This window comes from Pygocentrus nattereri, chromosome 30 (assembly GCF_015220715.1).
Source record: "Pygocentrus nattereri isolate fPygNat1 chromosome 30, fPygNat1.pri, whole genome shotgun sequence".
NCBI lineage: Eukaryota > Metazoa > Chordata > Actinopteri > Characiformes > Serrasalmidae > Pygocentrus > Pygocentrus nattereri.
Genome location: NC_051240.1, coordinates 18855972 through 18878002, shown reverse-complemented (window position 1 = coordinate 18878002; position 22031 = coordinate 18855972). Strand labels below are relative to the sequence as shown.

Genomic DNA, 22031 nt, shown 5'->3' with positions numbered 1-22031 from the left:
GCCTTACGTAACTCAGTAGGATATTATTGCCATATTGCCCATCCATAGGTTACAGTCACTAAAATGATTGTTGGTCCCAAAACTCATAGCAACTTCACTACGAATTAAATATAATTTTTTTTTAGGATATGAAGGCAAATGCTTTTGCCCACATCTTCCTAAGTTGGGTCCAAATACTATAATTGTAATAGGAAAAAATCTGTCTGTAGCAGAAGCTCAGGCCCTAATGTGTGTGTGTGTAGGTGTGTGTGGGGGTGTGTGTGTGTGTGTATGTGCTTTGGCTGTGTGTATACATGTGTGTGTGTGTGTATATGTTAGCCTGTTCCAGGCAGGCAGGCAGTAAGAAGCATGCGGTGTGGCTCTTACTTAAATCCCCATCCCGTCCCCCCCAGCACTATGGCTGCCATCAGGATGGCCCCCGCGATGGAGCCTATGATAAGGTTGGTGGCGCTAGGACCTGCAGAGGGGCATGATGGGAGAGAGACATGACGTAAGCTGTGTAGGGCAGGACACACAGCACGCAAGGCTTGTACATATGAAATGCAAGAAGCTGTAGGATCCTCCTTCGGCTGCTTGGTTTGCACGGCTGCTGCAGCAATGGCTTGTTATGTACGTCAGTGCTTCCTGAATGAGGCTCGGAAGTGGTACAAAACTGAGAGTGCGTATGAAGCCATGAGAGCTCAATGAAAGGAATTCCCCAGTGTGTTTTTTAACCTAATGTCTATTTGCCATATCTGTAGAGCGTGGTTGATGTCCACTAACAGTCATTTCAACACATACCCACACTGAAATGCACATACAGTAGCAGGAACAGGTCAGAGACCACCCTTCATTTATTCAATTTCCAAACAAAACAAATGGTCAAAAAAAGGCAGTCCTTTTTCAGCTTCCTATAAGCTTTTCAACGAAATGTGCCAGGGATATTTTTCCACACGTACAAAGTTCAGTCGCAGAAGTTGGTTCAATGTTCTGTATCTCATAATCCAAAAAAATCCCACATTCAGTGATATTGATTAAGGTTAAGTGACCCTTATTAGACCCACAACAGGGAAATTTCACCTCCGCAATGTAACCCATACATGCAGGGAAACACCACATTTACCAGTGAACACACACTAGGGTGGGCAGCCCTATCCACGGTCCTCAGGAAGCAGTTGGGGGTCTTGCTCAAAGGATTTACAGTCACTTACTGCTGGCTCAGGGGATTAAACTGGCTGGTTCCCTAACGTCCAGCCCACAACTGCCCCAAACTAGCAGTGATGGCACCTCGGACTAACCTCACAGGCTGTGATATAGCATCTGCAAAAGATGAAAGGTCTTGAGGTCTGGACCTGGGGTGGTCAGTCCATTGTTCTGAGAAGACCAGCAGCTTCTTTGTTTGATTTTCACATTATCTTAGTTTTTGTCCGTTTCCATTTCTCAGTAAGGGCTTCTTGACAGCTACACATCCTTTCAGACCCATAGCACTGAGTGGTCTTCTCACAGTGGAAGGACGGATAGTAACACCTGTGGATTTTTTCAGATTTGAAGCAAAATTGGAGCTTGGTTTTCTCCCCTCTCTCAAAGATAAAAACCTTTAAGAGCTGGTTATCTGATGGTGATGGCTTTGGTGGTCTACAGGCTCCTGGACGGTTGAACTTCCCTTTTTCTCAACATGTTTCAATAATTTTTGGTAACTGTGGTTTTGTCACTTATTTTGCTTTGACATTCTCCTTTCTTATGGAAGTGGATTGTCTTATCTAATGAATAAACTGTACTTAAATGCTGTTTTCACTGGACTTGGTGAATGAAGGGTGGTCTCTGACTTTTCAGTATTGTACAAGTACAAGGCTTTCGTTTTATTCTCCTTACTGCATTCTTCCTTCCTACTTTCATTACCTTAAACAGTTTCATCTGCATGCAAGAGTCACCCATTCATGTTGTTGACAGAATTTAGCACTAAGCTCCACAAGGCCCACACAAGAATGCACGAGAAACAAAAGAGCAAACTGATTTGAGAAATGAGAGGGTACTGTTCCCGTAACATCCGGAACATCTTGCTATATCAGCACTACACAGGATAAGAATGGTGTATTATGGAATGTTTATCAAAAAGATGTTTGATGAAAAACATTGGTTGATGAATAAAATCATTTAAGTGGAATTTAATTGCAGTTCAGAAATAACTGAAGTTTGAGAAGAGGACCATGCCTGAACCACCTCCTCCTTCTGATCCAACACCCCATGAATTTTCATCCCTGTCCTCCATTTGATCTGATTAACTTTTCATATCCACCACCACCGCGTCTTCTCCTTGTGCCTCAGTCCACTCTCAGTCCTATCTCTGTTCGTTAAAGTGGATCTGGCCTTCTAGTCTTCTCCACTCAAACCAACCAGCTAAGACTGTGTCCTTCCAACAAAAGCTGTTCCCAAAGATCTCACTGACATCATGTTCCCCTTTAAAGAGACACAGGCATTCACATGTATAACTACCCAAACTCACCTTAGCTGCCTTGCACATTAGAAACTGGGATGAGAAAACGTAACCAACTTCTAAGACTGAACTCTGGCGATGTGAAAAAATATCCCGAAGATTTCTTTGAAAAAAAATGAAAGCAAGCTTCTGTTATAAGTGCATTTTCAGTCAACAGGTTTTCTATTCCTTTGTAGCGTCAGGGAAACCCAACAAAATGATTCTTTTGGCGATCAGCTGTGAGATACAGATGTGGCAGATAAGAGATTACAACAGTGTGCAAAAGTCAGAGACCATCTTTCAGATTATTTAATGTCCAGGGAAAATGGCCATTAAATGTGGATTCTCATTTTTTCAGTGTCAAAAAAAAGCTAGAAACATACATTTGATAGAAAATTGCACAACAGCTTCCTTGCTAAGTATAATAGCAAATCTATCAGTATTTCATTTCTCCACTCTTTATTTTTGTCCACCCTACTGCCACTTTAACGCTTTCATCCTTCCAATCGTCAAACCAACCAGTTACAGCTGTTCCCAAAGATCTCACTGACATCATGTTCCCCTTCAAAGAGACACAAGCATTCACATACACTCACTGGCCACTTTATTAGGTACACCTTGCTAGTAAAAGGCTGGACCCCCTTTTTCCTTCAGAGCTGCTTTAATTCTTCATGGCAGACTTTCAACAAGGTGTTGGAAACGTTCCTCAGAGATTCTGGTTGGTTATTTGAGTTCCTGTTGTCTTTCTATCATCTGGAACCAGTCTGCCCGTTCTCCTCTGACCTCTCACATCAACAAGGCATTTTCCTCCACACAACTGACCGCTCACTGGATATTTCCTCTTTTTCTGACCGTTCTCTGTGAACCCTAGAGATGGTTGTGTGTGAAAATCCCAGCAGATCAGCAGTTTCTGAAATACTCAGACCAGCCCGTCTGGCACCAACAACCACGCCACGTTCAAAGTCCCTTAAATCCCCTTTCTTCCCCGTTCTGATGCTCGGTCTGCGCTTCAGCAAGTTGTCTTGACCACCTCTACATGCCTGAATGCAGTGAGCTGCGGCCGTGTGATTGGCTGATTAGCTATTTGTGTTAACAAGCAACTGAAAACTGTACCTAATAAAGTGGCCAGTGAGTATATATAACTACCCAAACTCACCTTAGTTGCCTTGCAGATTAGTAACTGGGATGAGAAAACACAACCAACTTCTTAGACTGAACTTTGTCGATCTGAAAAAATATCCCTGAAGATTCCTTTACAAGAAAATGAAAGCAAGTCTCCCAAAACAATGGAAAGCAAAGAGTGGACATACCAAGTACTGAAAAGACATTGTGTATTTGTTGAAGCTTCTGTGTATTTTCTGTTAAATATTTGTTTTCTGCTTTTTCCTCACACTAAAACATGAACATTCTGACTGGAAATGAAATTAGTATAGGGTGGTCTCTGACATATGCAAAATACTGTAGGTTCAAAAACTCTTGAGTATTGCTTAAGGAAGACTTTTCATGGTTATACTCCCTAAAAGCATGTCTTAGTTGTAAGGTGGCTCAGTTATTATCAGTTATTTTTCTTAGGGTTTGATACAAATGAACAAACTAATAAAGCACCAGAAACACACAAGGCTAAACTGGCTTTAACACATATTATCTCTGCCGAGTGGGGGGGGCCTGACGAGACCACGCTCACACACATACACACACACATACATACATATACACACACAAATCTGATCAGCTGACATACAGGTACAGTGAGCATGAACTTCGATTTGAACTCTCTCGACCTGGTTACAGTGCAGTATTCAGAAGAATTCAACAGCTGCTGCTGTTCAAAAAGATCCAAGTCGGCTGATTCGCTCCAGCTTCTTTATCGCTACGCAGCTATTTTTCTTTCTTGCTGTTCTTTTTTCGTGTGTGTGTAAATGCCCCACATGGACCAGTAAGGAGAGCACTGCAACACTGCGTAACACAGAGTCATAATGATCATATTCATAGTGATTACAGTCAAGGAAAGGGGGGAAAAAATGATATTTACTGATCGATCCAGCAGGTTTCACAACACCGATCAATCACATGGCACTGTCACGACAACCACGACGGACAAAAAAGCCACTGGGAGGACACACACACACGCACACGCACACAAGGGATCACAGCATCTCCCGCTTGCTGGGGGAGTGGCATTGAAAGGGATGAGAAGTGCTTACTCTATTCCCCACCCTGTGCCTCCAAAAATCACCCCCAGGGCCAGAATGGTCCCTGCCACTGCCCCTATCAGCCTGTTAGTGGCCACGCTCACTGCGCAGAGGAAATAGGGGGTGATTCAACAGAGAAAATGTAAGATAAGGCCCCATGCTAACATGTACAAGTCCTGTGAGGAAGATTGCCATAGACTATGTGGATGAGTGTCTGTATCTACATGTGGGTATAACTGCAAATAATAGATGCTAATGTTGTCTGTGTGCAATAGAAACAAGGTAAGGAGGGGTCACGAACCCTTAGGACCTTCGTCTTCAACGACAGGTGGCTCTTTCGGTGGGTCGTGCATGCTGCAGTCTGTTCCCGCCCAGGTGGAGTCGCAGGTGCAGGTGGCTTCGTTATTGCACACCTGAGAACAAGCAAGAAATACAGCAAAATAATGAAAAATCACTCCATTAGTAACACATTTGCAAGGTGGAGAAAACCAAACCTTTTGGATCAGGTTGGGAAAAGAATTTAACCAAGTCTGCAATACAGATAATGTATTATGCATACGGGTAATAATGCCCTGTGAAACCTAATCAAGAGAGAGCCTAACTAATGAACCCATTTTCCAGGTTGATATCAAATGTCCACCACAGTTTCCTGAAATAACATAGCAGCTGTTTAGTGTGTCGCTGCCGCTAATGCAGGGCCAATCATCAGAGACCTGAAAATGGAAATTAAGAAACATCAAAACATGTTGCGAAGAATAGTGTGGGCTTTCACAACCCTTGCTGAAATACACAGTAAGCATCCATAAACATGAGTGCAGCCATAATTGAATACCATTTAGCTGAAAGCAGTTTTAAAGGGTCAGGCAAGGCTGTTTCAGTTCTAGAGAGTACAGGATGTAAACTTAATTTAGGGCTTTAATTAAATGAATTACAAGTGCACAAATGGAGCAACAGGGGAATGAGAAAAATGGAGCAGTGTCGTCCCAGCAGGAACAGGAGATTCATGCTTTAGACTTACTCCTTTTGCGCTGCTCGAGGTTTTCTCTGCTTTAAAATATCGGATTCAAAGTAAAGGTCTGAGTCGAATGTGTTGATGGCTGCACTGATTAGTCAACAAAGTCTATTAGTCAATGATGGAAAGGCTGTCGTGTTGGTTATATAGAAACAAAAAGTGCTCTGAAATATTTTGCAATGGTCATTTGATCCATGCGACCACATAGATTGCAATACATGAGATATAGCATAGAGGGTGACTTGGCTGCTACTATTTTGTTACACCATAAAAAAGAAATAGGTTTTTATGAGAGGAAATGGCAGAAGGCATAATGTTTTCATTAGTACTAAATCATTAGTAATAAATCAAATAACTAGATTAAGTGATTATAGAAATTATTGATACCTATAACATTGTGTTGTCACTGTATAGTCATCATTATGCACATATTAGGAACTCAGAGTCTAAGCTTGTTTCCTTTATGTGAAATATTGTTGCTATAGAGACCTGTGGTAACAAAAGTGTTCCAAATGTTTTACCATACATTCAAATAGTCAAAAGTCGTTTGATCTTTAGGTCATTAAAGAGTATACACCGGTCAGGCATAACACCTCCTTGTTTCTACGCTCATTGTCCATCTTATCAGCTCCACTGACCGTATAGCTGCACTTTGTAGTTCTACAGTTACAGACTGTAGTCCATCTGATACTCTGATACTCTGTTACCCTGTTCTTCAGTGGTCAGGATCCCCATGGACCCTCACAGAGCAGGTACTGTTTGGGTGGAGGATCATTCTCAGCACTGCAGTAACACTGACGCGGTGGTGGTGGTGTGTTAGTGTGTGTTGCGCTGGTACGAGCGGATCAGACACAGCAGTGCTGCTGGAGTTTTTAAACACTGTGTCCACTCACTGTCCACTCTATTAGACACTCCTACCCTGTCAGTCCACCTTGTAGATGTAAAGTCAGACGACAGCTCGTCTGCTGCTGCACAGTTTACATTGGTCATCCTCTAGTCCTTCATCAGTGGTCAAAAGAAGCTGTTGGCTGGATATTTTTGGTTGGTGGACTGTTCTCAGTTCAGAGGTGTTTAAAAACTCCAGCAGCACTGCTGTGTCTGACCCACTCGTACCAGCACAACACACACTAACACACCACCACCACGCCAGTGCTGAGAATGATCCACTGCCTAAACAGGTCTATAGGGCAGCAGGTCACCAGAACTGTGATTCAGAAACTGGTGGGTAAATGTAGCGACTCACGCCATGTGCAGAGCAAACACGCCCATCGGGTCCTGAAGGGCAGGCTGTGAGGTTGAGGGAGGAGATGGGCAGACACTTCCGGTCAAGGCACATCATGGAGGGGCCACACGGCGTCCCGTCCTCCACATAACCCAGATCAGTGTCGTCATCCAAGAGGACACGGCCGCCGCTGACAGAGGGAAGAGATGAATAGAAAGAGGGACGAAAGTGAGGATCATGAGGTGAAGGCCCGAGGGACATTAGAGAAGAAGACAAGAACACAGGATGAGATCCAACATTCTTTGTTGCCGCCCAACAGTGTTGGTGGTATTTGTATTTGGTACAGCTCCAAGTGAGCAAATCCACAGTAAGTAATAAAAGATGTAAACGAAAAAGAGGAAGACGAAAATAAAGACAATACTTGAAGTGGACCAAAGCGCAGGGCTGCAAGTCTATCTGTGAACGTGGCTACCTGTAGATCTCCAGGAGTGCAGTTAGACATGCCAGTTTTAGAGACCCAGTGCAACTGACCTGCAGTCTACCAGTCGCCCCTGATGGTTGAAAGTGGTGGGGGTGATGTCACCTTTCAAAGTCCCAATCCGGGGGTTTCTGCCGATGTTGGTGCACAGAAGGTACCCACAGAACACATCACTGGTGTTGGAGATAAGGAAAATGGAAGACGGTTTTGATACGCAAATCGAGACTTTCAATTTTGTCGCACATGCGAATCTTTTGAGTAGCGACGGCTGAAGAACGATGAAGAACTTAAACTGACTGTTTGCTGCAGGGGATCCACTTCTCTCCATCTACGCCACAGTTTCCTTTCTCTGTCCCCTCAGTGTTTAACTTTTCATAGCAGTGCTTCTCTGAGCCCCCTGCCTCTGAGAGTGAGAGAAGGTAAAGGCAAAGAGGAAAAGAACGAGAGACAGAGGAGGTCACATTATTTCACAGTTGCATGGTCAGTAATTGCAATTTACTGTAACTGATCCTTTCGTCCGTGCTAGTGTAGCTCACTTGGACCCCAGATGTACTTGCACTGGCTCTCCCTGGTCTTGCACTCGCCTCCATAGCAACGGCCCTGGAACAACAAGAGATGCGAGGAGAGGAGGCAGTTCCAGTGAAACAGCTTAAAACTGCTAACTCGGCAATGACGAAAAGAGTCTCTGCATCACAAGAACACCTGCAGCATCCTGAGCGTTGCATCATACTTTACTCTGATACTCTGTAGCTATGAAACGCAATACCTCACCTGGTTAAGCAGACAGGGGTAGCCATCCTGCTTATGAAGGTTAGGAGGACACTGGAGGAGAAAAAACATCTTCGGTTACACCTGTTATATTCTCTGAGAATCCAGCTTCTTCAGTTACATGTTATTTTGCCTAAGAATGCAGTTTCTTGATATCAAGACATGATTTTGAGGCTTTGCTGTTTGTATGTGTAACATTATAAGCCATTTCTGCACATTTGCCTTTGGCTTTATGATGACTGTAGCACAACACACACTGTCACAGGCACAGTACTGAGCAAAGATCAGAGCACACGGTTCATTTTTCAGTCAAAACAGTCTTAAAGTGTAAGATAGTCATTTGTCAACATGAGGGAAAAAAACAAGAAATATATATATTATATATTTAACAAAAAAAGAAACTTTAGCAACAAAATATTATATTAAATGTGTCATATTTAGTGTGTTCAGGCTTTGCCTTTATAACAGCTTCAGTTCTTTTCTTTCAGTTATTCAAATAAGTCTGCACAATGTTAAAAATGAGAGGTCAGCTCAAGTCCGAATATTATAGCAACTCGTTACATGGCTTTTCTTGAGTTGACTCAATTTGAGGACACACAGTTCAAATGTCTCAGTTGAGTCTAAAGTTCTCTTAATTTTTTTTGGTTCTGCAATTCAGGTAAATAAAATTGACTTGTTTGTTACACTCACCTTCCCCTCTAGATAGGACTCTTTCCCTCATACAATCCTGCTAAGCATCTTTCCTCCTGTGTACACACTTATGGATGGCTATGGCATCGCTGGGGCTCAAACTCACAACCTCCAGTTTTATTTTATTTTCTAGATAAAGGCTTCTTGGTAGCTACACATCCTTTCAGACCCACAGTGGTGTCTTTTCAGAGGGAAAAGATGGACACAAACTTGTATTTTTTCAGGTTTTATGCAAGAGAGGAAGTTTTTTTTTCTCTTAAAGAAAAAGTTTTGAGTTCAGTTTATCTGATGGGGACGATTTTGGTGGTTAACCAGGTCTTTCACGGTTGTCAGGAGTCCCATTTACTCTGTATGATTTTTTGATGTCCAGTTTTTCAAAACCCCAGTTTTTCACTTATTTTCCATTGACTTTCCCCTTCCTTAGGTAAGTGGACTATCTCATATATAATCTCCTCAGAAATACAGTATCTCTGGAAAAATGAGCTTGTAGTTAATGACTGTTTTGACTTGAAATGAAATAAATTATTGTTGGTCTCTGACTTTTGCACCGTACCGTAGTGTGTGTAATGCTATTGCTGACCCACCCAATGCAATGCCTAATGACAACATAGCTGCAGCCAGATTAGCAAGAATCAAATAAGACTCCAGGTCCTGGGGGTCTAATGCTATGTTCGATTAGTGCTGGAAACTGGGAAATACCCCCCTTTTCCCCCACTTGTAAACTGTAATATTTACAATAACATGACCTGTCACCTTTTCTACCCATGAAAAAGTGGTAAACTTGGTGGTGAATGTGAAAAAATACACCTGTTGGGCTACTATGCGCTTTGTTAATAGAGCAAGGTACATTCCAGACCTCCTTGCCTTCTTTTCCTGTGTGGTGGGTTTCTAACAAGCACTTTCACAAGCACCTGAATGAAGCGGTGTTTGCTACCTAAACATCTGCTATGCACAACCTTCCTATGAGCCCTTGACCACAGCATAAGGGCTGTTTTTTCATTTCAGTCTCTACATATTCTGTCAGTCGGAGAAACGATCCAGGCATTTCAGTAAGAAAACAGACTGGAGCCTCACAGCTAGAGCCTTCTGTGTGTGTGACAGAGAGACCAGTGTCTGTTTATGTGTGAGAAAGAGCAGCTGTAACCTGTCCTGAGTCTCCTGAGCAAGTCTCAGTAATATCGCAGTCGTTCACAGCATAGCGGCAGCCGTACCCCCGTGGAATGAACTGAGGAACATAAAAGAAGGCAGAGAAGGAAGATGAGAGGAGATGGAGCTAGCAGAGCCAGTGCCTTTTAATATTGCATTAGTCTTCTTTTTTTAGGCTTTCCGAGCTACAAGAACAAGATTGACGAAGGATGAAAATGTACTGCTTTCAGTTCATCCATCCTTAAAAAAGAACTGTTCAATTTAAAAATAGACAGCTTGCATGAGTAATGCAATCCCATCTAAAATGAACAAGGAACCGAGTAAATAGCACTAAAGAGTGTAATGAATTGGCTGCTCACCAACAACATCACTTAAGTTTAGTCTTTATTTCTGTCCTTCGTAAAGTCTGATCCCATTCCTGCTTTGGCAAATTAATAAAAATTCTACAGACACTTTTGTATGGAAACCAAACGTTTTGTCAGTAAGGCTTGGGTGCTTTTATGGCCTTACCAGGCAGGTGCTGTTACAACAGGGCCCATCACTGCAGTGAGCACCATTAGACAGAGAGCACTTCTTACAGCAGTCTTTATAGCACTCCTGCAGCAGCAAAAACACACAGCAGTGACTCTCACAAAGAGCTGGCTATTCAAATATGATGTTGCAACCTGGTAATAATGGTGTTTTCAAATTTTCTGCATAATTCAGTCACTGAGATGTAAACAAGGTCATTCATGCGGCTTGATGTGGAAGGATTCACTATAAAGAAACCTAACAGATCAGATTTCTTAACACTGGTGGTGACAGGAGCCAGGGATTGTAATGTCTATTCAAATATACTCAAAAATAGCCATTTTATGTACTATCCAAAAAACCTACACCAGTCTTCTGAGTTTTTACATGTAATGTTAATAATGGAAAATGGGTGTAAATCTGAAATAATACTTTTTTTCTTTGGGTACTATTTTGCCCTACATGTACCTCCCTGCCTGCTAACTCTACACCACCGCTGGTCCACCCTCGGACCACCCAGCACACATAGCTCTTGCTATTGTCCTGCATACAAGCTCTAACTCGTTTTTTAATCTCCTCAAACAGATTTTAAATACACAGAGACTTTTATTTTAGAGGATACACTTAGACAAATATTCCAAACAACTGAGAGAGAAAAAATAATGACTAGGCCTGATGTAAAATGATTTTATAGTAAATGTTGTTGCTGCCGCTGTGCTAAATTAAAATGACTTACTAAACTACTAATTTACAAAGTATAACTAAAGAAAAAAAGTTCATCGGGCTGTCAGTGGAAAACGAGCAATCACAAGTGGAGTTTTGTCTAATACTCTGCTTAACTGTCGGTGGACCGCCTAGAAAACGCTGAGCAAAACGGCACTGGACCGCCAGCTTTGCCATCACTGGGCCAACAGTGGTGCACTATCCTCTTGAAATCAGGGAGCATTAAAGGAATGTCTGGTTCCTGTCACCACCTTGAACATGACTGACAAAGTCTCACTAGAACTCAGAGCATTTCTCATCAAACCACTCTGAATGATTCTGTTTAAATCCTAATGATTTAATTGTGCTTATAATTTGAAAAATCTGTTGAATTCCCCTGTAAAGGGCCCATGTCCTACATTATGACAGCCCACTTACAGCTTTTGTGAAGTTTAATATGCTAAAACATTAATAGCTTGTTTTTCCATGACCATTTTCCAACCTCTTTTTCCCTTAGAATTAAACAGGCTGTTTTTGTTACTGTATCTTTAAGACTGATATATGTAAATAAGCTTTGTTCTCATTGGCTGTCCTCTAGTGTGCCTCATTCAAACAGCAGTCTGGATTTAAACACTCTTAATAGCTTCAGCGTGAATAGGCGGAGCTAAACTGCTTTAAATGAAACAGGCAGATATATGTAAATGTGATGTTTGCATGACATCACATACACAGTGAATTCAAGACAGGCTGTCATTTTTTTCAGCTTAATTTCCATATATGGACTGTATTGATAGGGAAATGAAATGGACATTTTGGAACTTTATCAATGTTTACATGCTACGTCAAACTTTTTGATTTGACTGGATTCAGTTTTCCATGACATGGGCCCTTTAAGTAAACATGTCACTAATGGCATATGAGGGTTATGGTAAAAACGATGAATGCCAACTCACCATCCGGGCTCCACAATCACACTCCTCTCCAACCTCCACGTATCCATTGCCACACTCTGTAGCCTCAAAGAGCTGCAAACGGACAGGCAACTTTCTCTTCATGACAGAAGACTTACAAAGTGCTTCAAGTGCTCAATAATGTGACATGGTTAAGGACCAGCTTGCATTATTTTAAATAAAACAATGTACTTTTAACTTCAAGAATCTGACGTCTCCTTTTTTGAACAGAGATGGACTATTTTGGCTCTTACAACAGCTAAACAGGTACAACTGAGACACTGAAGGAAGAGTCGCCCAAGAGTCGCTATGAAGATTGGACTAGAGCAATGGCACGGCTGGCTGCTTATGAGGGAGTAACATACTCTGTACTGAAGAGACTTGATCATTATACACTCACACGGAGTCCCTTCACCAACTGGCTATCAGCCACTTAATGACTTATAATTCAGTGCTATAAACAGGCTGTAACCTGTGCTTGGAAGAAAATATCAGTGTGTTTTTTCCTGTTTTGTAAGTGAATATTAGTCTTGGTCTTGATGACTCTTTACTTTGGTAAATGAATCCTTTTATGTTATGTTTAAATTTTCAATAAAATATTCATTAAAAAATAATAATAATTTACATTTGCTGGATTAAATGAATACCTTGGTTAATCTTAACACTCAGCTCGACTGCGATTTGTCAAGATGCTCACAGTAAACAGTAACAAGGGAACACAGCTCTGCTCTTATGAGGCATCAAAAGCTGTTACTACCCCTTTTAGCCTTAGAGCATGTGAGTGAGTGAATGAGTTACAAACCAGTTCCATGAAGTACTTTACATCTAAAAGCACTGTGAGTCCTGTCGGGGTACATTTAAGCCTCTGCTGTGAGGTCATCAGCATCGCTGAAGCCAACATCGTGATAACAATTAATACCGTGCAGCCTTAGTGTGTCTTATGTTTCACAGAAGGATTTTCTTTGCAGCGTATGTGTGTATGAGGGGTGGGATGGGGGGACCAATTTAATGAAATTCAGGATCACACCTTGTTGGGTCTGTTAAACAGACAGGAGGCGCCTCCCCTGAGCAGAAAGTTCTTATAGTCAGTGATGCTGCATTTGGAGAACCTGCGAGGATGCTGCACTCTAAAAGACAGAGCAAAGCAACCGAGGCTTAGAAAAAGTTTGATAACATACAGGAAAACTGTTCGAAAGGAATGTGAGAAATGCAACACTGTACCCCGTATCTTCCATTATGCATCCCACCCATGAGTCCATGCAGCCGCACTCTTCTGTAGAGCACAAAACAGACAAATGCTTTGACACTGTGACTCGTACCGTTATCTATAAAATGGACAAAGGTATATTGAATTGAGAACCATTTGTCTCTGTGTTTGCACACTGTGGAATTAGACCTCTGCATTTAACCCATCTGTGCAGTGAAACACCCACAAACATGCACACTAGTGAACACACACACACACACACACACACACACACACACACACACACACACACACACTAGGGGGCAGTGAGCACACTGGCCCAGAGCGGTGGGCAGCCTTATCCACAGCACCCAGGGAGCAATTGGGGGTTAGGTGTCTTGCTCAAGGGGACGTCAGTCATGGACTGTCAGCCGAGGGGATTGAACCGGCGACCTTCAAGTCACAGGGCTGGTTCCCTAACCTCCAGCCCACGGCTGCTGTTGGGAGAAAACCTTGTATCTCCAAAATGGCAACGTTACAGGAGAAGGAAAAAACGTGCTTTACTTTCAATGGAAGTCATTGGGGTCCATTCTTCATGAAATTGGCACCCAATGTAAAAGGCAACAGGTATTTTCAGATTATGACAAAAACTGAAAAACAGCAAAAACGGAGATACAAGGTTTTCTTCCGACAGCAGCTGTTTGTAGCATAGCTTAAACCAGTAGTAGTGGCAATTGAGAAGCCGGAAATTTGGCCATACTAAAGAAAATGACCTCAAGCACCAAACAAGTCTTGATTAACTGTCTACTACTGTGTAAATCAGATTTTTCGCTAAAGTATTCCTTAAATACTCAAGGGCCTCTCATAATGAATAGAATAACATAACGCAGCTTTAGACGTACTTCTCCTGGTAACAGGGTCCCACTGGATGCCCAAATTCTGCGCCAGACTTTGAGAGAGAGAGGCAGCCATCGTCCATGTGCTGCCAAACTGAGAGAGGGAACAGAAAGTTGTAGTAATCTCATACATCACGTCTCATTCAGGCTCTTTTACTAGAGGTGATTTTAAAGGGCCCATATCCTACATTGATCTTGCATCTTATATTCTCCCCCGTGGCCCTCTTATAAAGTTTTTATAGGTTCTGTGTGAAAATTTTTACATGACATTTCCCATCATCTCTTTATCCTTTAGAATTAAACAGGCTGTTTTGTTACTATGCCTTTATAACTGGTATATGTATTTGAGCTCATATCTGTTTGGCTGCTATGTACTGCACCTCACTCAAAATGCAAGTTTAAACACTCTAGATAACTTTAGTATAAATGGGCGGAGTTAAGCTGCTGTATATAAGATAAGATAAGATAAGATAAGATAAGATAAGATAAGTTAAGATAATCCTTTATTAGTCCCACAATGGGGAAATTCTCAGTGCTACAGCAGCAAAGGGAGAGCAAGGCACTCAAGAAAAAGAGAAGTAACTAGAAGAGAATTAACAAGCAAGTAATTAACTTTATTAAGTACTTAAAGTTTTTTACAGTTTGCTACTTGTTACTATATAGACAATATATGAAACTGCAAAAAATAATAAAACACAAAAAATAAGGGAAAAAAATCATATATATATATATGTATGTATGTGTGTATGTATGTATGTATGTATATAGTCTATCCTTCATAAAAAATAACAATATAAAGAATTATAAATAAATAAAAAGCTAGGATATTTACACTGTAAGGATATTTTGCCTGGAATTCACATGGAGTATTGAATATGTTAGAGTAGAAAAGGTGGAAATATGTAAAATTTGTTGATTTTGGTGACATCATTAAACAAATACAATAAAATGAGCAGTTTTTGAGGACTGCCGTTTCTTTTCTTTCATCGTTTTTGGTTATTTCCATTCTGTTTTTGCCCACTTTAATTCCAGAGCTCACACTGTTAGCCGATGTCTAACTCAAATATTGATTGTAGGCATATCCTGATGTAATATTTAGTAGCTTCATTTGTTTACAACAGAAAGTCTATTGTCCTTTACATTTGGACAAACAGCTGCTTGTATATGTTTATAACAGAATGTATATTGTCTTGATTTAATCCCCAGCAGTCGTAGCCATAGCTGCACGGGAAATAAACAGCATAAAAGTTTACACGCTAGAACTGTTGGCAGACTAGGTGACTACAGAGCAATATTTGAATAAAGACATAATTCCCGTAAATCCTGTTCTCCCGACTCCATCCTTGATGCGGATTTACTACAGGACTGAATATGTTTTCAAGCTGCAGCGATGTTTATGTACTACATCTAGGTCTTCTATTTAAAAGAAAAGAGAAGAAATGTATTGTTATAAGTCTTTTACAATAGCTCAAACATCCCCGGCTTATCTTTCAACTCAATATGAAAAACATGCATCCAGACTCACCTCATTAACACCCACTCCTCGGCCTGTTAAACACACCCCGCCGATGTAGGCCACGCTGCTCCGGCCATAATGAAACGTGACATTCCTGCAAAGAAAAAAGAAAACAACTTTCTTTACTGTACTAATGCAGCGTAATACTGTACCGAAGTGCTGACCATTGCAGACCCACGTAAAGAGGTGGACAGCATCGGCATTGATGCGGATGTTCTGCTGTCGATATTTGGAGAAGTCTCTGAGCATTTCCAGAGGCTTCACACTAAGAGGAATCCTGTCTCTGTCTGTCCAGATCTCCACGGCAACCAGCACCACACGCGTGTTCAGCTGCTCTTTGAAGATCTGAGGAAAAGCATGACTTATATAAAAACCATAAAAACACACAGATGGTTGTCAATTTCCCATTAAAAACAGAAGGCAATATAAACTTACAGCATCTACAAGGTTGACCACTGATTTGGCAAAGTTCCTGGTGTGTTTTTTGCTGTTATGCCTCTTAAACTGAAAACACAACAGGCATATTGCATAAATCAACCGACTGCATCAAAACAAAATAGGTTACCGTTATATTTTACTTCACCGTGCCTGCTAGTGGGCAAAAACTACACTGTTAGAAATAAGGGTACTGTGCAGGCACCTTTCTCGTTTATCAAGGTATTAACACTGAGAATTTACACCCCCCTCCCCCGCCTCCCCAAAAGGTACAACAGTGGTGTTAAGGCCCAATTGTGCACCTTGAGTAATTTTTTTTCAGGCGAAAAGTACATTTTGTACCTTTTCATAACCTAATCTATTATAACAGAGCATTAAAGTAAAAAGCCTGGAGGCGAGGCAGGGTGTGTGGAGTCAGTACAGCTTGGAAAATATCATTGCAGTGGATTATGGTTCAGTTATGTTCCCTGACTAAAGGTACTGAGATGTACCTTTGAAAGTACCACCCCCCCAGTGACCACAGTCCCAGTTTCATACCTTTATTTCTGAGAGTGTATAAACCAAAAAAAGGAGACTTTGCTATTATAACAGGTTCGAGATTCTTTTTTTTGTTGTTGTTGTTGTTTTTTTTGCTAAAACAGAAGGAAAGCCATCTCTGCATCTTGAAACATGTTTACTCACTGTGTTGTGGTCACTGACGATCATAATTTCCAGATACTTCATTTCCTCAAATACCTTCTGTGGCACCTAAAGGAGACACTTCACCATCAGTACACAGCACACACACAAATCCCACATGCTTAAATCCCAGCAACGGCCTAGATCCCCGGCACAAAGGAGCGTGTCAGTATTTAGAGGTATTTCCGTAGCAACAGACAGCGCAGGGGTCAGGGGTCTCACCGCTCGTTTCCTACGCCTCCTCAGCCAAGGCATGTCGGAGAAGATCTGCTCTTCATCCTCCTCTTCCTTACCCTGGTCCTCAGCAGCTGCGAAAGAGATAGAGAAAGCACTGTAACCATGGAAACCAGGGTGGAAGCTATGTAACTCACCAGGTGTCCTTACACAGTGATGATACGGTGCTCTCTTACCCAGATCAGCTGGGTCACGGCCCATACGGAGCGATGACGTCCGGCGCAAGGTGTGAGGTCGAGACTCCGTCTCCTGTAGGTTAGAGGTCAACCGGTGTAGACTGAAATCGGTCTTTACTATGTAGATATGCAGAATCCATTTATGAAGGAAATGCACACAATGCCTTATTAACATCCCTATATTTTAAAAATCAGGAGCACCATATAGCGCAATTATATAGTGAATGGACATCGTTTTATTGCCTATTTCGTGAAATCAAAAGCACTTCACAGAGGGCTATAAAAGCCACAGTTACACTAGAAATTTGCAGTTTAGCCTGTCACATGACTCATGTTGCCTTCATAACCAAGCGGGAACTGTGAAGGACCTCCAACAGCACTTCAGGCCCACCCACTCACACTGAATTTATAGCGAGTGTTTCAGCCTGGGCCACTTTTTGAATGAATACAGTACAGCCAATCAGAAGAGAGGTCATTTACATATACCAGATTTAAAGGCACAGTAACAAAACCACTATTCAAGTCTACAGGATAAAGAGCGGTTTGAAAATGGTCATGTAAAGATTACCACTGAGTCATTACGACTGATTTGGTACATAAAACTACAGGAACATACTAAGTGGACTTTGGGGGAAAAATAAAGTGCTAGAAAAACGCAGGATATGGGCTCTTAAATCTCCACTACGGCATTGTTATCCGCTCAGCCACAGGCCGCAACTGGCCGGCAAAGCATCTTCTGGTGGTCCTTTGGACAGTACTGAGGGGCTGAGCCCTCGATAGCAGTTTGTAATAGAAATCAATTTAAAACTACCTCATTAATATGAAACGTATATGAAAACCATGCATCTCCATTTTTTGTTGATTTTTATTTCTCTACATGATTTGAAAGCTGTGTGAAAATTTCATGACGAATGGACCAACAGAAATGCTCCAGAATTACTTGGAGTAAAACGTCTTTACTCTAACTTACATTTAAAGTTTGTTTGGAGATACATGTTTTTCTTTGGACAGCGACAGTATAATGTTTTAAAATGGTCAACAATATTAGTACACGCTCAGCAACAACGGTGCACAGATTTTTGCCATTTGTCTTTAAAAACAAAAAAAAAACTCAGTTGTCCATATATATATATATATTACCCGATTTTCTCCCCAATTTAGTCGTCTCCAAACCCACCTGCTAGTTAAGACTCCCCCAATCACATGATGCTTCCAATGCTAGGAGGGTGAAGGCAGCACAGGCTTCCTCCGAGACCTGTGAAACCAGCTACTACATCTTATTGAACTGTCGCTCACGCAATGTCACGGGACGGCCGGACGCCCTTGGAGGAAAGCGCCAACCGCCAGATCTGTTATTTACATTTCCATTTCCATTTACGGCATTTGGCTGACGCTCTTATTCAGAGCGACTTACAATTAGATCATTTTTTACACAGGAAGGCGAAGGTGGTGTTAGGAGTCTTGCCCAAGGACTCTCATTGGTGTAGTATAGGGTGCTGCCCTGCTGGGGGATTGAACCCCAGTCTACAGCGTAGAAGTCAAGGGTGTTAACCACTATACTAACCAACCAACCAGCTAACAGACGCCTGCGCTGACTAGCATCGCGTTGAGTGACCCTACCCACCCAGAGAGAGTGAGGCCAATTGTGCTCTCTTGGACTCCCGGCTATGGACGGCTGTAGCTCAATCGTCCACTTTAATTGCTGTCCACTAGCAGGTGTAAAAGAATTGCAGAAGCAGGCTTGATTTGCCACCACACAACAAACAAGGGCTTTTGTTTTGCTGTGGGCCCTCATGCTTCCTAGTGATAAACAGATGTAACTCCAGATGGAAAAGGTTGAGCCCCTGCGCTAAAGTACACCGCTTGCACACAGCTTACTGTGCTGTGACCGTGCCTTATGAAGTGAACCATAAATTCCCTACTATGTCTTCCTAAAATAGTGCACGGGATGGTGATTTAAGCCCATTCCTGTCTATTCCTGTTCCAGTGGTCTATAAAGTGCTCCAGATTTTCCAGTATAAGCAACAGGGATTAGTTGACCATTCGGTAGGATTTTACCATGGAGTGAGTCTGGTTCAAGGGCTCGATGAGATAAACAAACACCCCATCGTCGAACATCCCACTGCGAGAAGAGAATGGTGGAAAGCAGAGCAGAGAAGATAAAAAAGGTGTAAAGGACTTATTTTGCCTGGTAACAACAAACAAAAAACACAGCGACTGCTATCATAGCCTGGATATGCATGCCCACCCTCTCGTCCTGCCTCGCTCTGTGATACACTGCCACACTCTAACACGATGACATTCAAACCCTTTCATGCACTCCACCTGCCATCTGGCCTCACAGTGGGTCTCCAAACACACACTCAGTCACACAAACGCAAGCAGGCACGGATCCTCACATACACACACGCACACTAACAAACATGAAGGATCCAGAGTTTGTCCTACCGAAGCCCATTGCAAGTTGACAGAGCCACTCGAGAGGCTTCGTTCCCTCTCACTTTACCGTGGTAGTAGCAGTGCTCCCCTCCCTAAACGGATGAACACACATAATATGTGTTATAACATTTTCTTCGGAGGGGTTTTGTTAATGGGTATACGTGTCTTACCTTCGACAGAACTGGCTTATCTTTCTCATAGTGGATCTCCACGTAATCTGAAGACAGCAGATCACTGCAAAACAAGAGAATTATTGAGATAATATACAATGCAGAGCAAAAGTCAGAGACCACCATTCCATCTATTTCATTTCCTGTCAAAGCTGCCATTCAGAAAATGTGATTCCTTTTCCAGCGTTTATAAAAAAGTAGAAAACATTTATACAACTGGAAATTACACAGGAGCCTCAAAAACTAAATATAATATAATTTTTCTGGGTTTTTTTTATGTGTCTTCCATTCTTTTCAGGAGATGTGACTGAAGTTTTACAAAGAAACCTGCAGGGATATTTTTCCAAACATGTTCAGTCATGTTGAGGTCTGGACTCTGGGGTGGGCAGTCCATTGTTCTGAGAAAACCAGCAGCTTCTTTGCTTGACTTGCAAATTTTCTTCCTCTCAAGCCGTAGCACTGAATGGTCTTCTCGCAGTGGAAGGATGGACAAAAAGTGGAGGTTTTCAGATCCAGAGTTTTCTCCTCCTTCTCAAAGATGAAAGCTTTAAGTGCTGTTTGTCTGATGGGGAGAGTTTTTGGTGTCTACCAGCGCTTGCGTCACATGTCCTCTATAATCTTTTCATCTTTTCTGAACTCCAGTTGTGGAAAGTCATCTTCTCAAAAGCATCTTCTGAAAATGAATTGCTTATACTTATACTTACTATTTAAAAATAGTAAACAGATGCAAAGTAAATAAATAAATCATGTCTCTGACTATTGCGCAGGACTGTGCATCAACAATAAATCATAAAAACTGTCAGTCATTCTTAAGGCACGCTAAAAGGACTCAAGTATATTTCCACTGTGAATACAGACGATAATCAAGCGTGTTAACTCAGAACCTGCCAGCTGACATCTGGCATATTATATGATTGTTACAATACAGATGCATCGGACAGATGGTAGGTTGAAAAAGTGGGAGCACTCCTTTAAATCCTCTTTGACACCTGACCAAACTATAACTGCTGCCCACACTACTGCAGGTTGCAAATCTATCTATTTCAGTGCTTGGATTTCATATAAGAAACCTCAGACATTGCAATGAGTCAGTGCTATTCAGACTCACACCCACTCACCACCCCCCCCCACACACACACTCCAGCAGCAGACACACACTGAGACACCCTGAATCCTAAAACAGCCAGTTTGTTCCCCAACAGTTGGTGTCCTAAGCATTTACTGGTAGAACACACTGGGCAGTATAAAGTACTGTGCAAACATCAGAGACTCTTCATAGATTTAAATTCCAATAAAAATGGCAAATAGGCACAAGATCTTCAGATTGAATTAAGTTATGGTGACATTTGATTTAACATACGCCACTAGGTGAAAATAAGAGAAAGAAACAGGAATTTCCAGACCTGGAGCTGTGATGATGAAAAGGTATAGAGGAAATGGGACTCCTAAGACCTGGCAGACCTGCGAGAGGTTAAATCGTGAGAAGCAGAAAATGTAACCACCTTCTAAGCCTGAATTTTGGAGGTGTGGAAAAATATCCCTGCACATTACTTTGCTAAACTGAAAGCAGGTCTCCTAAAAAGAATGGAAGCTGGAAAGGGCTGACACACCAAATACTGTAAAAATGTGACGTTAGATTTATTTGTTGTTTATTTGTCTGTGTAACGTTTTGTTAAATACGTGTTTTTTGTTCTTCCCAGACGCTAAAAAAATGAAAAACCTGTAGTGAATGACCGTTTTGACAGGAAATGAAATAAGTGTATAAATGTAGGGTGGTCTCTGGCTTTTTCCACAGTGCTGTATGCTGTTCTAACAGCGTCTCCTCTGAGAAAGTGATATATCGCTGCTGTCGGAAGAAAACCTCGTATCTCCATTTTTGTCGTTTTTCAGGTTTTGACATAATTTGAATATGTATCTTGCCTTTTACATTGTGTGTAAATTTCATGACGAGTGGACTATAAGAAGCTGCCCAAAATGACTCGGAAAGACGTCTGGTTCCATTGACTTACATTGAAAGTAAAGTAGGTTTTTTCCTTCTCCTGTAAATTTACCATTTTGGAGAGATTTTCTTCTGACAGCAGTGATATGCTTACCCATCCATAATACTGTGTATAATTTCTGCCATACTGCACAATATGAGCATCCTCCCACGGCCTTGAATCACATGCGTATATGCAAT

General features: G+C 41.7%; 1 protein-coding gene across 3 annotated transcripts in view; it reads right to left on the bottom strand.

Moving 5' to 3' along the window:
* adam23a (ADAM metallopeptidase domain 23a) overlaps nucleotides 1–22031 on the bottom strand; it is a 32145-nt gene that overhangs the window by 5911 nt on the left and 4203 nt on the right. For 2 of the 3 annotated variants that reach the window (XR_001859170.2, XM_017724554.2), the window contains exons 4-25: nucleotides 19853–19916; nucleotides 19692–19774; nucleotides 19302–19365; nucleotides 17244–17316; nucleotides 17056–17141; nucleotides 16837–16902; nucleotides 16156–16224; nucleotides 15899–16065; nucleotides 15730–15814; nucleotides 14211–14298; nucleotides 13344–13395; nucleotides 13150–13249; nucleotides 12126–12197; nucleotides 10471–10557; nucleotides 9959–10039; nucleotides 8128–8178; nucleotides 7893–7956; nucleotides 7654–7759; nucleotides 7410–7529; nucleotides 6900–7068; nucleotides 4946–5057; nucleotides 367–457 (exon numbers count right to left, since the gene is read on the bottom strand). Coding sequence is in view for 2 of the 3 variants with exons in the window: in XM_017724554.2 (XP_017580043.1) it covers nucleotides 367–457; nucleotides 4946–5057; nucleotides 6900–7068; nucleotides 7410–7529; nucleotides 7654–7759; nucleotides 7893–7956; nucleotides 8128–8178; nucleotides 9959–10039; nucleotides 10471–10557; nucleotides 12126–12197; nucleotides 13150–13249; nucleotides 13344–13395; nucleotides 14211–14298; nucleotides 15730–15814; nucleotides 15899–16065; nucleotides 16156–16224; nucleotides 16837–16902; nucleotides 17056–17141; nucleotides 17244–17316; nucleotides 19302–19365; nucleotides 19692–19774; nucleotides 19853–19916 (1950 nt within the window). In the remaining variant the exon portion in view is untranslated. Of the gene's footprint in view, nucleotides 1–366; nucleotides 458–4656; nucleotides 4748–4945; nucleotides 5058–6899; nucleotides 7069–7409; nucleotides 7530–7653; nucleotides 7760–7892; nucleotides 7957–8127; nucleotides 8179–9958; nucleotides 10040–10470; nucleotides 10558–12125; nucleotides 12198–13149; nucleotides 13250–13343; nucleotides 13396–14210; nucleotides 14299–15729; nucleotides 15815–15898; nucleotides 16066–16155; nucleotides 16225–16836; nucleotides 16903–17055; nucleotides 17142–17243; nucleotides 17317–19301; nucleotides 19366–19691; nucleotides 19775–19852; nucleotides 19917–22031 lie in introns of all 3 variants that reach the window. The other variant, XM_017724556.2, reaches the window with a different exon arrangement.